Source organism: Linepithema humile, chromosome 8, assembly GCF_040581485.1.
Source record: "Linepithema humile isolate Giens D197 chromosome 8, Lhum_UNIL_v1.0, whole genome shotgun sequence".
Lineage (NCBI taxonomy): Eukaryota > Metazoa > Arthropoda > Insecta > Hymenoptera > Formicidae > Linepithema > Linepithema humile.
This window is the reverse complement of record NC_090135.1, coordinates 7961516-7975584: the sequence shown is the minus strand read 5'-3', so window position 1 is coordinate 7975584 and position 14069 is coordinate 7961516. Positions and strand designations below refer to the sequence as shown.

Sequence of the window (14069 nt, the reverse complement as noted above, 5' to 3'; positions counted from 1 at the left end):
AACCATCGGCCAGCAGTGCTGGCTCGACCGCTGCTGGCCCTATTATCGCTAACTAATAAAGGACCTAATTGAAACGCCGGGCTTTTGTTTCCACCACTCGAACGCCGCTCGCTTTTCCGAAAGCGCTTGACCCAGCCGTTTGACTGGCTCAAACGCAGATCGGAATTTACTTGCGAAGTGGATTTACGAAGATCGATCGGTGGTGCTTCGACCGTAAGATAAGAGACCTACGATTTCGTCTTTGCGCGCACGGAATATACTCCAACTTTACTGTTTGTTTAAAACCAAAAGACAAAATAATTGTTCATAAAATTGCGATTAAAGAATTGCTTAATCAAAATTGTGATTAAAATTATAAAATTTTTACTAAATCCAAACTTCCTCATAATGCAACGAGAAAACGACAGTAAGTCAACTATAATTTATAAACGAAAGTGATCGAAATCATGTATAATGGTGGCGTTTATACAGAGCGTCTCAGACTAACTGTATCATTCGTTAATAACAAATTTGTGAGGTTTCTTATGTGATAAAAATGTGAAAATTAATACGCGACCTACCTAAGCGCGTGAATTGTTGACAATCTAAACTTTTAACACTTTCAATTTAAAAACTATTGTAGCCTAGTCTAAGACATTCTGTATATATATGTGCATATATATATATATATATATATATATATATATATATATATATATATATATATATATATAGCGCCGCGCTTATCCGCAATTATTTTTACGAAGGGGAAAAAAGAAAGTTTGATCGTAGTAAGTGCTTCTATCACGAGAGATCACTTTCAACGCGATTCTATCGGGCGAAAGCTTCGATATTATTGTCGTGATGTTATGTTCCTAAATTCCACACGTGTCGTGTCTGCTTGAAGCAAAGCATTATTCTCAGAAAACGCAATCGTATCAGTTTCTCAAGATATTAAATTATTTATATCTATTCCCTATCGAAAACATATAGCAAAAGTGCTTCGTGCGAGTTTCTTCAATTACTATTCTGCATCGCGCTCGAGCTCGTGAAAATCGTGAAACATAAGCAGCGTAGGAAAGTAATAATTTATTGATGTACCGTAAATAACTCTAAAGTGAACGTCTCAATTCCTTTGCAAAGGAAAATATTAAATGCCATATAAAAAAAGGCTCTTCTAATGTAGACATTTTCAATTTGTAAATATTTGTAGAGAATTGAACAATTTCAACAAAGTAAGCCTTAAAGAATATATAAATTTTTTTTTTATTTCAGAAATAATATTTCAAACAGATTTAATTTTAATAAAAATTGAATCAAACATTGAGTTGTTGAGATAATTTAATTGAAAATTATAAAGTTGTGATGAAGAGAGGGAATTTCATCATTACATGTACATAAACTAAAGTTCTTATCAAAACTTTGTGCATGGTTAATATTTTCCGCATATATAGATGTGCATCCTCTCATTAGAAAACAGAATAGATCGTAAGAATATTTAAGCAATGCAAATGTATATGTATCAAAAGTTTCAGCGACGAGAGAACAATTAGAATCATTTTTCGGTGCGATGTTACGCGCAATTAATCATTCTTCGTTTAGTCGAAAAATACGAACGAGAGAGGGGGAGAGAGAGAGAATACAAGAAAATGGGAAAGAGAGAGGGAGAAAGGGAGGGAAAGAGAAATGGCTTGCGTGCTGTAAAAATAGTGAGGTAAAAACTTACCTTGCTGGCGTGCGGTTGGACTAACTGTTCGTGAGAGAGACTGCTGCAAATCCGCCGAGAAGGCAGCCTGCCGTGTTTTGCTCAGATATAACTGCAAAAGGAAACGAATTATGTGAAATTATTCCTTCGACGTCAATCCTAATTTATAAACGAAGCATTTCTTTAATTGCTTGTACTATATTAAGAATGAACCGTAATGTGGGAAGACAGATGTGTCGTGACTAAATCGAGTCGTGTTACTGTACGCTATTTTAGATTATACGACGTAAAAATGCGGACAAATAATTCACTTATAAGCCACAGCACCGACGTTTAAATCAATTATTTTAATTGCTGTTATCAGAAATAAGCATCTTATAACTAAAACTTTGTAAGAACAACGCAATTATTTGAGAAAATGTATAAATTCAACGTGTTAATATTTAATTGTACAATTATCAAAATAAAACCCTGTTGCACACACATAGAAAAATAAGAGTTACATTTTCTTTCACATCTATGTATGAAAAAGAATAATATGTAATTTTAATCGCACTTTTCTATATATTTGCTTACTCTCAAAATATATATTTACGTAAATACATATCATAAATTTAATTAAAATGTAATATCGTAGAAAAACTCCACTCTATGTTTATCAATGTATTCATGATATAATTAATAAAATAAGAGTTGTCGGCTCGATTATCCATGAATTAACGTGATATAAACGAGATTCTACGAACGGCACATGACGCATCCTTATAATCGCCTGAAACTCGCTTTATTCGTCTATAAAGAGAACTCGATCGGATCGGAGAGATTTGGCATCCCGATCACGCGCTAAGGGCAAGCCATCCCCTTTAATATTAGGACCAAATCGGACCGACTCGCTTTGGTATAAAATAAAGGGCTGACATGCGAGCACGGCGGGAGAGCCGAGCCAAGCCGAGGGAGAAGCCGAAGCGAGAGGGAGCTTCGCGAGAGTAACGGAGAAAGACGTGGAAGACAGACAGGGAAGGGTGGCTTCACCACCGCGGTGAGGGATGACTGAGCGAGTCGGTTAAACGGGCGTCTTCTTTCATAAATTTGGAGGGCGCCCCCGGATAAAGGTTTAGAATAAATCGTTCGGCCTGTTATCCACTCCGACGTCGGCGGATAACGCCAGACGAGAGCGACCCCGGATGGCTCAACAATCCCTCCTCAGTCTTCCCGCATGATCACACGTTGTACCGCTTTGAGATGCGCATTTGCGCGTTTTCCATTCGCCGCATAATTCAAAATTTCATTAATACATAATTTATTTTGCGCCGAAACAAGCGCGAAATATTTATTTTAATGTGAGCAATTTTTGACGGAGAAATTTACACAATGTATTGAAATTTGCGCAGCTTCGTCTCAGCTGTACACATTTTTTGATCAATTTTATACTCGAAAGCTAAATGTCTTAATAAAAACTCGGCCTTTTAGTATTTTTTTTAATATTAAAAAAGTTTTTAATTAAAAAACAATGCAGCAAAAATGTTACATGTGTTGTGCTCGATAACTTACTACACGCGAAACTGACTATCTAAAATGGCGAGTGTAATATAAAAGTTCAGGCGGGCATGGCTAGAATGCTCATAAATACATCCTCGGAGATCGTACAAATCGCTCGTTCAAGACCAATCCCCTTCGACATTTCCTGCGAAAGATACGAGAGAGGGAACCCTTCTTCGTCGCGCATAGAAATACGTATGGCGATATGGCAAGTATATGCGAGTAACATGCACGCGTCCAACATATACAAACGCAAGGTCCAAACGTATCACACTGGCGCGAGTAAAGAAAAAGGAGACGACGGAGAAAGAAAAAAAAAAGAATGAAAGAGAGCAAGGAAGAGAGGAAGAGAGTATAAGAGAGACAAAGATGCCAAACCAGGCAGAAAGCCAGTCCAATTTCTCAAACCTGTCCAATCTGTATCGTATGCAAAATCAATCACGTTCTACTCTGCCACATCGCTCTGCCCAGAAGCCCTGAGGGCCCTACAATTTTCAAATCCACCCATAGCCACGCGGTAATCCCGCTCTGGAGGCGAAACTTCTCGCCGATCTAAGACAGCGTCCTGCCGTCGAAGCATTTTTTTCAATCTATTTCGTCCTGACGATATATACATATGTGCCACGTGTAATGAATGAACATAGAGATTGATGAACTCTTGATTCAATACATCGATTAATGACGAATAAATAACAACTGCAAAATTTAACTCTTAATTTGTTTGCATAATTTGAGAGAATGCTTTTAACTTTTAAGAAATTATTTGTTTATTATTTATAATTATCGAAGATAATTATTCAATGCAAAATGATAAAAATTTTAATTATGTTGCGATAAGATTATATCGGCAAAATGTATATATATGTATATAGCAACGAAAGAAAAAACAGCCTTTGAAATTGCTTTGAGACACACCCGTAATTCCGATCATCGTTATAAAGTGTATATTGAGCCTTTGAATCATGGTAATAATATCCTCGAGCACGCTCAAAAGGCGCGCCGCAACGCGGAGGAAGACATTTTAAAAAGTAAAATTCAGAAAGTCATTAGAAACTATCGGCGTATCGGACGTTTGTTTCGCCGTCCCGTCCATTGATATGCATTACCTTCGATCGGCAGTCGCGATCATTAAAGGTACCTAAGGGCGCTCTGTAAGGGTTTCAAGGCCGGGTGACCGCCTCGAAAAAGTAATTTGTCCTTTGGGGCACGAACTTCAAAGTGCACGTGGGACGAATGTCCCGCGTGCGGGCTTGCTACAACAAGCGGCGTTCTACTTGCGTCCCTTTCTACTTGGCGCCACTGATCAGACTTGCTGATTTTTGCCGTCGCAACGTCGACGTGGACCTTGTCCACCGGCGCCCGTCAAGGGCCGCGGAGCTCTCAGCACCGAGAAGACGGAGAGAAGCGGGAGCGCGCCACGAGGGGTGCGAAGAGTTTAGCATACGCATTTTGTACATTGAAATCCCGACACGTTCGTCCAACTTTAAATTGAAACCCACCCGACGCGCATCGTCTCTTCTCCGTCAATAATCGTCGCCGTCGTTGCTGCCGTCGTCGCTGTCTTGCAAAATCGTCAAACCAACGTCAAAAAATTGTAGTTGAAAACTAGAAGACTTCTGCGAACTGGCGTGAAAGAATCAAGCGAGTCCAGTCTTTTGAAAAATAAATTTAATCTGTTCATTCAAAATTTTGCGCATTAATTGATTCAAAAACTTTTGCAAATAGCCGCAAAATAGTGTAATATATAATTTTTCAGATTGACGGTGTAATCAATAGTGATAATAATAACGCAAAATAATCGACTTCACTTTAGTTTTCCTTAAGTTTCAAAATCTCGCCACATAATATTACGTGAAAAGACGATAGTAAGATCAGGCATTTTTAATTAAATAATACTAATCACGAAGGGCAACCCTCCTGCACAGGCAAATCTCATCGTGTTCTTTCCTCGGACGATCCCTCCTCGCGCATAGTCTCTTTCCGTCTTTCTTTTACTCCATCTTGTCAAGTTCCTTCTCTCCTTTGGTCCCGCGAATCGTCTCTCTTTTAGACTTCGAATTGTAATTAACATTTGGTTCTCCCATTAGTGTAATTAAAGTGCCATTCCATAATCTAGGAGGCCAAGAGAAGAGAAGAGGGGCACCTTATCTTTCAGACTTCAGCCCCGACTGCGGGGGTCGTTTCAACCCCCGCTGGGCGCCTCCAGCCCCTTTCCAAATCTACGCCAACCGTCGGTTGCCCGTAGCTTCCTTCGGTGATAACTCCTTTCCGCGAGAGGCCTTCCCCGTCTGTGGGGGAGAAAGGAAGTCGCGACGAGGAAAAGAAAAACGGTGATTAAAACGTTTGGAAATCCGATATCGTATCTCCGTATACCGAATCGTCTATTCGGAATCGCGCGTACGCAAATCAGTTTCACGATTTCCGTTTCCTCAATGAAAACAACTTAATGATATCAGATCTTTAAAGCGAATAATTATACCAATCTATATTGCACAATTTTAATAATATATTTAGAAAAAGCATTCTCTTTTTATAAAAACAATAGATTTGCAAAACACGCTTACAAAGATAATCGACGGAAAGTAATTTTCAAATTAGATTCGCCGAGTTGCGCAAGGTCGCACAAGCGATAAAAGTAATGAGCGAAATGGGGAAGGTGCCGGGTCTAGAGAAAAATAAAGAAATACAAAGAGATAAGAAAAGAGCTGCCTGCGTTGACATTTTCCGGTGGTTGAGTTAATAAAGCGCACGGTACACAGTTGTGTCAAGGAGGGACGGATCTGCAAAGTGCCATCATAAAGAGGCGCGGATGTGTTTATTCGGAAATTTGCCTTTTTCCACCGTCTCCCCGCTCGACCGGATGCCACGAGATTTTTATCTTATTTTTCGTCGACGATCCCGCTTGGGGATTTATACACTTTGAATCGAAAAGGAGAGCGATAGAGGGAGAAGAAAAAACAGGAGGAGAAAAAGAGAAAAACGAGGGGAAGACAAGGAAGTAGCAAGAATCACGATGCAATTATTTTCGTTCCAGCTCGTGAACGGATTTTAAGGCCGTCCGGCTCCGGTCGCTGGACCGGGGAGAAAAAGAAGAAGGCTGAAGGCTAGAAAGAAGGATTAACCTCGTCAAGTGGGAGAGTCCGTGACAAAGACGTTAAAGTGGTCGAAGGGGATGAGATATATCGTCCCGAAATCTGGGGTGGAACGCTCACATCGTCGGGCATCATGGGACGGCGGGACACTAATGGCATTTTTATTATTTCTCTCTGGAGCCCCGGAGTAATGGGGCGCCTGTATGGTCCATTGGACGTGTGACAGAGTTGACAGCTTCTCACCTTTTCTACGTCTTTCGCGACACACCGATTTCCTGCGACACTAACGCGAAGAAAGACGCTCGCGTGGCTGGCTCGTATCTGGACGGATCACTTCTTCACATTACTACTGCTCGAAACTTCTTATCTTTGTCTTTTCTTCTTAAAAGTATTGTTTTCTTATATTTATTTTGTATTGGAATCATACTTCTTCGCTCGGTTATAATAAAAATATTAATTCTTTTAAAAAATCACAAGTTTCACATGTTTCAATAAACTTTTATACATTTTAATGCATTCAACGAAGGTAAATTGCTACGGAAGGTAAATTGGATAATAAAACAAAAACGTCTTGTATACTTTTTAGGGAAAAACGCGAATAATTTTAAAACATGTATCAGCAAAATGTATACTCGTTCCCGGCCATTTTCAAAATATCTGATGCCGCAAGATCGCAAATCATAAGTAGCTCGCTGCAATGTACGAGCCATTGCCGTCCCACGTACCCACGAAGCCGTTGAGCTTGTTGGGTTTTGATGAATGAGCCTCACATAAAGCTGAAGTATGGTAAAAGCCGCCGTGGCTACCGCCGTAATATTCTACCCAGGGAGCTTTTAGAATCGCTAATGACTAATGGCACCAAAAGGAGCCCCCTCCGATGGATGTTGTCTCGGTTCACGGATTAGCGTTTCGTGTGATTCCATCTCGAAATTTCTGATCTCGCCGTACGAAAACATAAGCCTGACTTACTTTCATTTGGTTTACTCTTTCGTGTAGATATTACTTTTTTAATTATTTAAATATGTGGAAAAAAACAGTGATATTTGTGGTAAACTGAAAAAAAAAGTATCTCAATTTCTATTTTTCGAACGGTATACTTTAGAAATATCACAGCAATGCTAATAAAATGTTTGGCTCTTTTATTATCCACAGATAACTCAATTTCACTCCTCAGATATTATCTATTCAAATACAATTTTAATTCTAATTCTTTAAACTTTGACTGGGATAAATTAACGTTTTTAAGATCATGTAAATCTCACACGCGCGTGTCCGGTATTATTAACAGTCCCGTCGGCGAGAAGTTAAGCCTCGCTCAAGTATTACGAGCGACCACGAAACATCGCGCGAAATAGGCAGCAAGCTTAAACCAAGCTTACGATTGCTCGTGGACTGAATGGGTAACAAGGAGGAGGCGATGAGAGATCCCGGACGGAGAAGGAAAGAGCACGGTAGAGGATGCCGGGCTGCCGGGTTCAGAGGTGCAGATCGTGGTAAGGGTATAACGAAAAGGGGAGCCAAAAAGTATACTTTAATATACGGCAATCCCCTTAGCTTGGAACTCGCAAACTCGGACGAACGGCCCTCTGCCCACCTCCGCGTATTTCTCTCATCGTCGCCGCGTGGCTTCCGATGAAATTTGGCATCTTCCACATGAGCCGCCTTTGATGCCCGCTGCTGCCATTCTAATTGCGGAAACCCGTGGCAATCGGCTTGCGAAAGTCGCCGTCACGCAATGTGAAAATCATGCGAAGCCGGAATATGCGGCCCCACATGCAATAGCCGTAATAATTTCTACGCTAAAAATGAAAGAAAAAACTATTTTTCAATATTATTATTATTTTTATGCGACTGTACTGCGTTAGCGCCATACGAATTTCTGTCGACATGTTTTTCTCCGTTAACAAATCTTGATGTTGCAAAATGCAGAGAAGAAGAATGAAGCAAAATTATACGAACGCACATGTGGTTGCCGATTGAAAAGAAGCTAAGTGCGAGGCAAATCTGTTTATCCTGAATAATAGAAGTAAATGAACGGCTTTATATAGAGTGAAGCGGGCCAATAATTGAGAAGCGGTGGGGACAAAGAAGCACCAATCCCTCGCTCGTTCTTTCTCCTTTTTTCCTTAGACGTTGGCTGATCACGCTCCTACGCGACTGAGTCCCATGAGGATCCAAAACCAACGAGAAACTATCTCGTGATGCGAACTAGTCATTTATCCTTTTATCGAACTCCCTACTTTTGCCGGACGACGGACTTTAACAAGCGACGACTTCTTGTCGGCTAAACGCAAAGATTCTCTTTCTTACTTTTGTCGTTTCGCAAGTAAATGATCCAATTATATATAATTGTGACAAGATATATATATATATATATATAAGTTATTTACGTGTACATTTAGTGACTGTTCTCGCATCAGGCTCTTATTTTTGCTCTCGTCTTCTATCGTTCTGAGCTTCGCTGCTGCTTCGCAATCATATTTTTTTCAATCCTATCCAGTTCTACGAATATTCACGCGCGATGCTAAAACCTCGTCGATTATCGCGTCTGCTCTAAGATTTTTCTCTAAGAGAAGCATAACTGCGGCATTTCGCAAGCACAGTTATCAGAAAGCGCTCTAATTTCACATTATTTCTTTAAAAAGTCCAAGTGTCATGACATTTTAACATTGCCTTTATTCGTCATTAAAAAATTCTGGATGCTCTTTTTAAAAACGTGATGCTCACGAATGTTTAGTTAAAGTCGTCACAGTTATTGCGCATTGTCGCGTCGGAATACATTTGTGCCGCGTCGCGACGCCTTCCAAAGACGTCTGTCAGACGGTACGACGGCGCTAACTGAAGCTGTTGCGAGGTATTGGGAACGGGATCCCGGTCTTCTCTTTAACCCGCGACGGGGCGTAAACGGCGTAAAAGCGGCACCACCCCCTTATCTACATATCAAAAAGGCAATCCGGGAACTCGCTTATGTAAACGGCGTGGGTGGTCTCGTGTCCCGACTGGGGATGAAAAGAATTTCGAAATCCGTGCGCTAATAAACCTGCTCTCTGGCACCGCGACGACCGCCGTCGAGGGAGGCTCTGACGAGGTATTCGTGGGGTTAAGCTCTTTAAGCCGCGGATTAAGCGAGGCGGCACGAGAATTTAAAGTTCCGTCGGGCCAACGAGGCCCGAGCAAACTGCGGCACGTATACCCTGTAGATGTAAAAGTCGCAATCAAAAATATATTAACTCCCGGAAGGTCGTATACATGTCCTCTGAGAAAATATTAACTTCTGTCGAAATTTTCGAAACGTTTATACAAAAATCCAGAAATTTCTTACGCAAAACTATCTAATTTACGCGACTACTCGCGATAAAAATATTTATCACGTACAGTCAAAGTTTAAACAGAAATCTGTGCGTTGCATTATAAGAAATTCTACTTGAGAGCTCATCGGTTGCATGAATTTCATAAGATAATTTTTTATACCTCGAAAGAACATCAATACAACTAAGAGACTTGAAATTTTAAGTTTGTTCAGTGTCTGCTCCGCGCAAACGCAAACAATAACACAGTCGAAAATAATCAAAGTTAATAATAATACAGCCAACTATAAATCCGTCAAATCCTATGAAAACGCCAGGGACCGGCAATCACGGCGGAAAGAATTTAATCAGCTCAAGGACCAACGAGCATTTCCAGGCGAGAGAGTCCTCCAGTCTCGCCTCTCTGCACTCACCTTCGATCTACCCCGTCCCCACGGTGCCGAGGATCAGTATATCCCTCTCTCGCTGCCAACTCTCGCCTCTAATTCGAGCGTTCGTCAGGCTGCACACACGAGCCATTATGTGGCCGGTTCTCATTAGCATTTAATGCTGGCAAAACTTTGATTTTCCAGCGGTCGGAGAGGCCGTCCACTCGTGCCGATTACGATTTTCCGCCAAACTCGAGCATACCTTATAAAGCACTCACTCTTGCTGGCCACAGAGACTGCTTTCGAGTAACTATTATTTCGTTCAAAAGGGCTCGTAAATCGGAAAGACTGGACTTAGGCAAAGTAGATGCTCGTTAGCCGCTTAATTGGGGAATAACCTCCGCTCTTACCACGACATCGTTCTGCGATTTCAGAGATTCGTTCAGCACTCTGTGCATCAAACGCTAAATTATACTGAATATTAAATATGATAATTAGATGCAGGTTATGTAAGAATATTAAATATACCATGATTTGAAAATTACTGTCTCGAAAACGATCGGTTGACAAAAATCATTTACTATTCCGTTATTTGTTACTTTTTCTTAATCAATTCATGTGTTTGCGATTTAAAAAAATGGATGTCTAAAAAGCATTGGAGCAAACAGTGAAGCTAGTTGTTAGTCTTGGAATTTTACACTTATTAAACGCGGTTTAATGCCTCCGCTTATCGCTTATTAGAATTTGTCGCTTGTACCACTTCTTTTCTCCTCCTCAAGTTTGTTGTATCTAAATGTCAATATTTATTATTAAAATATTTAATCAACCCTACGCGAGCCCTGATAGCCCGAGAAATGGTTCCATAGACTACATAATTTAATTAATATTCCTGCTTCGATTAAATCCCTGCCTGCACGTGAGCCTTGAGCCTGATAAGCGATTAATCCTGCACGGCCCCGATAAGACGATGCCACGAGACAAAAGGGTATATAGGTGGTAAGGTAATATCCAACGTCGCGGTGCGAAATGAGCCAATTAAGTGGACCCTACGAAATTGATTTTTAATTGAACCGACAAAACCGATGACGTTAATAACTGCAGGTGTAGCACGAATAGTTAATCAAATTTTAACCGCAGACTGCTGGAAATAATACGTCGCGGTTCTGTAAAGAAGAAAGTTTGCCAGCTAATTAACACATCAATATACTTGATATATTAATTACATACAGCCCAGCGTAATAATGCCTTGGATGTTTCGTAATATTGAAAACAAACCGCGCATAAATAATAATTTTAAATTAATTCAAGCACGAAAATTATTTAATAATAGATAATGTTAATATAAACTGTATATTATGACGCAACAAACGAGAAAGAATGATGTCGTCGAGTAAGATTTGATAGCGAAGAACATGGGTGCAAAATAGAGCGCACAAACGGACGAAACATCTTCATAATTTCACTAAGCCTGAGACATTTCCAGCTGGGCAATGGGTCTCACAATCCCACCATCATCCTATTGCCCTAAGCCCCTCTCGCCCGCCTTTCGCGACTAATGTCTTTTCTGTGTCGCGCTAGTCGTCGTCCCTCGGCAGCATCCAGCGGAACGTCCTGCCGAGACATTATCCTATTTCGCGAGCCATTCTCCCGTCGACGTCAGGCCCGCGCGGATAACGAGTAACAAGTAACCCGCAGTCGCAATCTCTCCTCGTGGAATTTGCCCCCGAGCCTCAAGATATTATCAGCGTATCCACGCTTAATGACGAAGCCTGAGCAATCTGACCTTCGTTCACGCACATACACGATGATGCTCGAATTCGGAAACTTCCAGCACGAACTAGTCCGGATCCGTTAATTGTTATGCGCCGCGCATTACGCCTCGTATAATCATATCCGCCCCAGTAATTATTTTGTCGTTTATTCTGCAACCTGGACAATTGTTACGTTCTAAACGTTATTTTTTTATTATTCTCAAGAATAACAGAGATAATATTTCTACTAATATTTTGTCGAATTATAATTTTCTTAAATTGTAATAATATGTTTCTATTGTAGAAAATATAAAGTCTGCTTTGTGAAGCACTAAAAAATTTGCCGATGCACAGTCAAAGCTACATAAGACATATAAATACTTGAAAACTCGATGATTAAAATTTCTTGTAAAATAATTTTGAGCTTAGTAGAATTCAAAAGATAATAAATATTAAAAATTGAATTTTCTATGAATTGTATATTCAACATTTGTGTCAGCAAGATTAACAACAGCTGTCTTGTGTGACAGTTTTGGAAATTAAAGACTCGATCGCTCGATGTCTCGCAACACGGCGACCAGCGGAAGGCGACACTGCATCATTGTGGTAATGTAAGAACCGAGCAATTTGTTGGTATCAGGTGCGCGGGCTATCTTAACTCATAAGCCCCCGGTTTCGTCTTCTGCCGGCAATTAACTCCATTACCACTCTGTAACATCGCAAGCTAGACTGCTTGCCACGCAAAGTGCGCGCAACTTGTTAAGCCTTTGGGCTCCGGACTTAGGCCCTTCGGAACCCGAAGGGACGCCGGGTAAGATCGAACAATGATGCTCACGTTATACTGTGCCAACCAGACATTTAAAGAAATCGACAGGCTCGTCACTTTTATCTCGCATTTTCTCGCAGCAATGAAAATAACTCAAAGAGTATTTAAACGCTGCAGAGTAAAATTAGTCCTGATAAATTCCAAATTTAACTTGCCTCAAAAATTTGTAAAGATATTAGTCTAAGATATTCATAAGCAATAGTTCAATCACAAGAGAGAACGATCGATACATTTGAACCAAAGAAATAAGTCATGAGACAAATTGAGAACTGAGAACTTTAAAATAAACATATTGCATTTCGCAAAACAAAGTTGCAAAACGACTGCTCCAATGACCCAACGTGCGGTCCAGCTAAAACGTGATATATTTCAGCGCAATATTAGTGTAGCGCCGAGAGGGATAAAAAGCAGAACTTGTGCGCCCGGCAAACGTATGAGCCCCCATGAGTGCGCACCGCTATATAACTCCGTCAGTTCGATTCATATATTCATAGGGAAATAGCAAGGCGAGAGGAGAAGGAAAAGTCGGCTACTTGGGGACGGCGGACGAGTCTGTGTGAGCGCGTGTGTGTCGCGCGATTGCCACCGGCCGCGACCTCATGCATACATCACGGACGGAAAGTGATGGAACGTACCCGCGGCACCCTGGGTCACCTACGCCACCTACGCCGACGAGACCGTCGCCCTGACTGATTGCCAACTCCCACAGCGGACTGCGACAACGACGACGACGACGTCGAGGAGGACTTCTCTTAACGCCGTCCCATCACATTGTCGCGGTTTCAGAAACGCGAAAGGTGCCCCGTAAATCATGAAACTACCGCTAGATCACGTTGAAGATTAATGACGACTGGAATAGCCGTCGGAGCTGGCCTCATACATTTATGCCTCCGTTATAGAGAATATATATAGACTAAAGAGCAGCACTCGTAACATTTATATTCTGAATAGTGATATAATCAATTGCACGCGTAGCAATTTTATAAGAATATCAAGCGCAAGATTAATTGAAAATTGACAGTTGGATCACATTGTCATAATCATCAAAGATAAAAACATAAAAAAATAATTTTATATAAAAATTCTAGGTATTAAATGTACGATATAAATCATTTTTACGTAAAAATACATGGCTATGTTTTGATACATTGAATAAATCATGTATTTTATCTAGTTTCATCTAGTGAAACGCTGATTAGCTAATGTCGAAATGTCATGATTCGCAACGCTGCGTAACTCAACATAACTGCGCTAAAATGTCCTCGTAGAACGCAACGCTCTCGTGAGTAAAGAGGCGGAAGGCAGTAACAGAGAAGACGATGGAGTGTTTACGAGCGAAGCGGCATTAGATGGATGTAGTCGACGCGTAATTGCTACCGATGCGGCAACTCACTTCCTGCAGCTGCCAACGTTAAACATTTGTTCCAAACAGCTACGCTAATCACTAAGCCTTACATTATATATTCGTTTAAAATACACGATAGAAATATCATTCAAACAT

General features: G+C 40.7%; 1 protein-coding gene across 9 annotated transcripts in view; it reads right to left on the bottom strand.

Annotated features, from left to right (window-relative positions):
• Positions 1-14069, bottom strand: part of LOC105670535 (serine-rich adhesin for platelets) — a 258685-nt gene that overhangs the window by 109707 nt on the left and 134909 nt on the right. For all 9 annotated transcript variants that reach the window (XM_012364087.2, XM_067360244.1, XM_067360245.1 and 6 more), the window contains one exon: positions 1706-1796. In XM_012364087.2, the coding sequence (XP_012219510.2) occupies positions 1706-1796 (91 nt within the window). The remainder of the gene's footprint in view (positions 1-1705; positions 1797-14069) is intronic.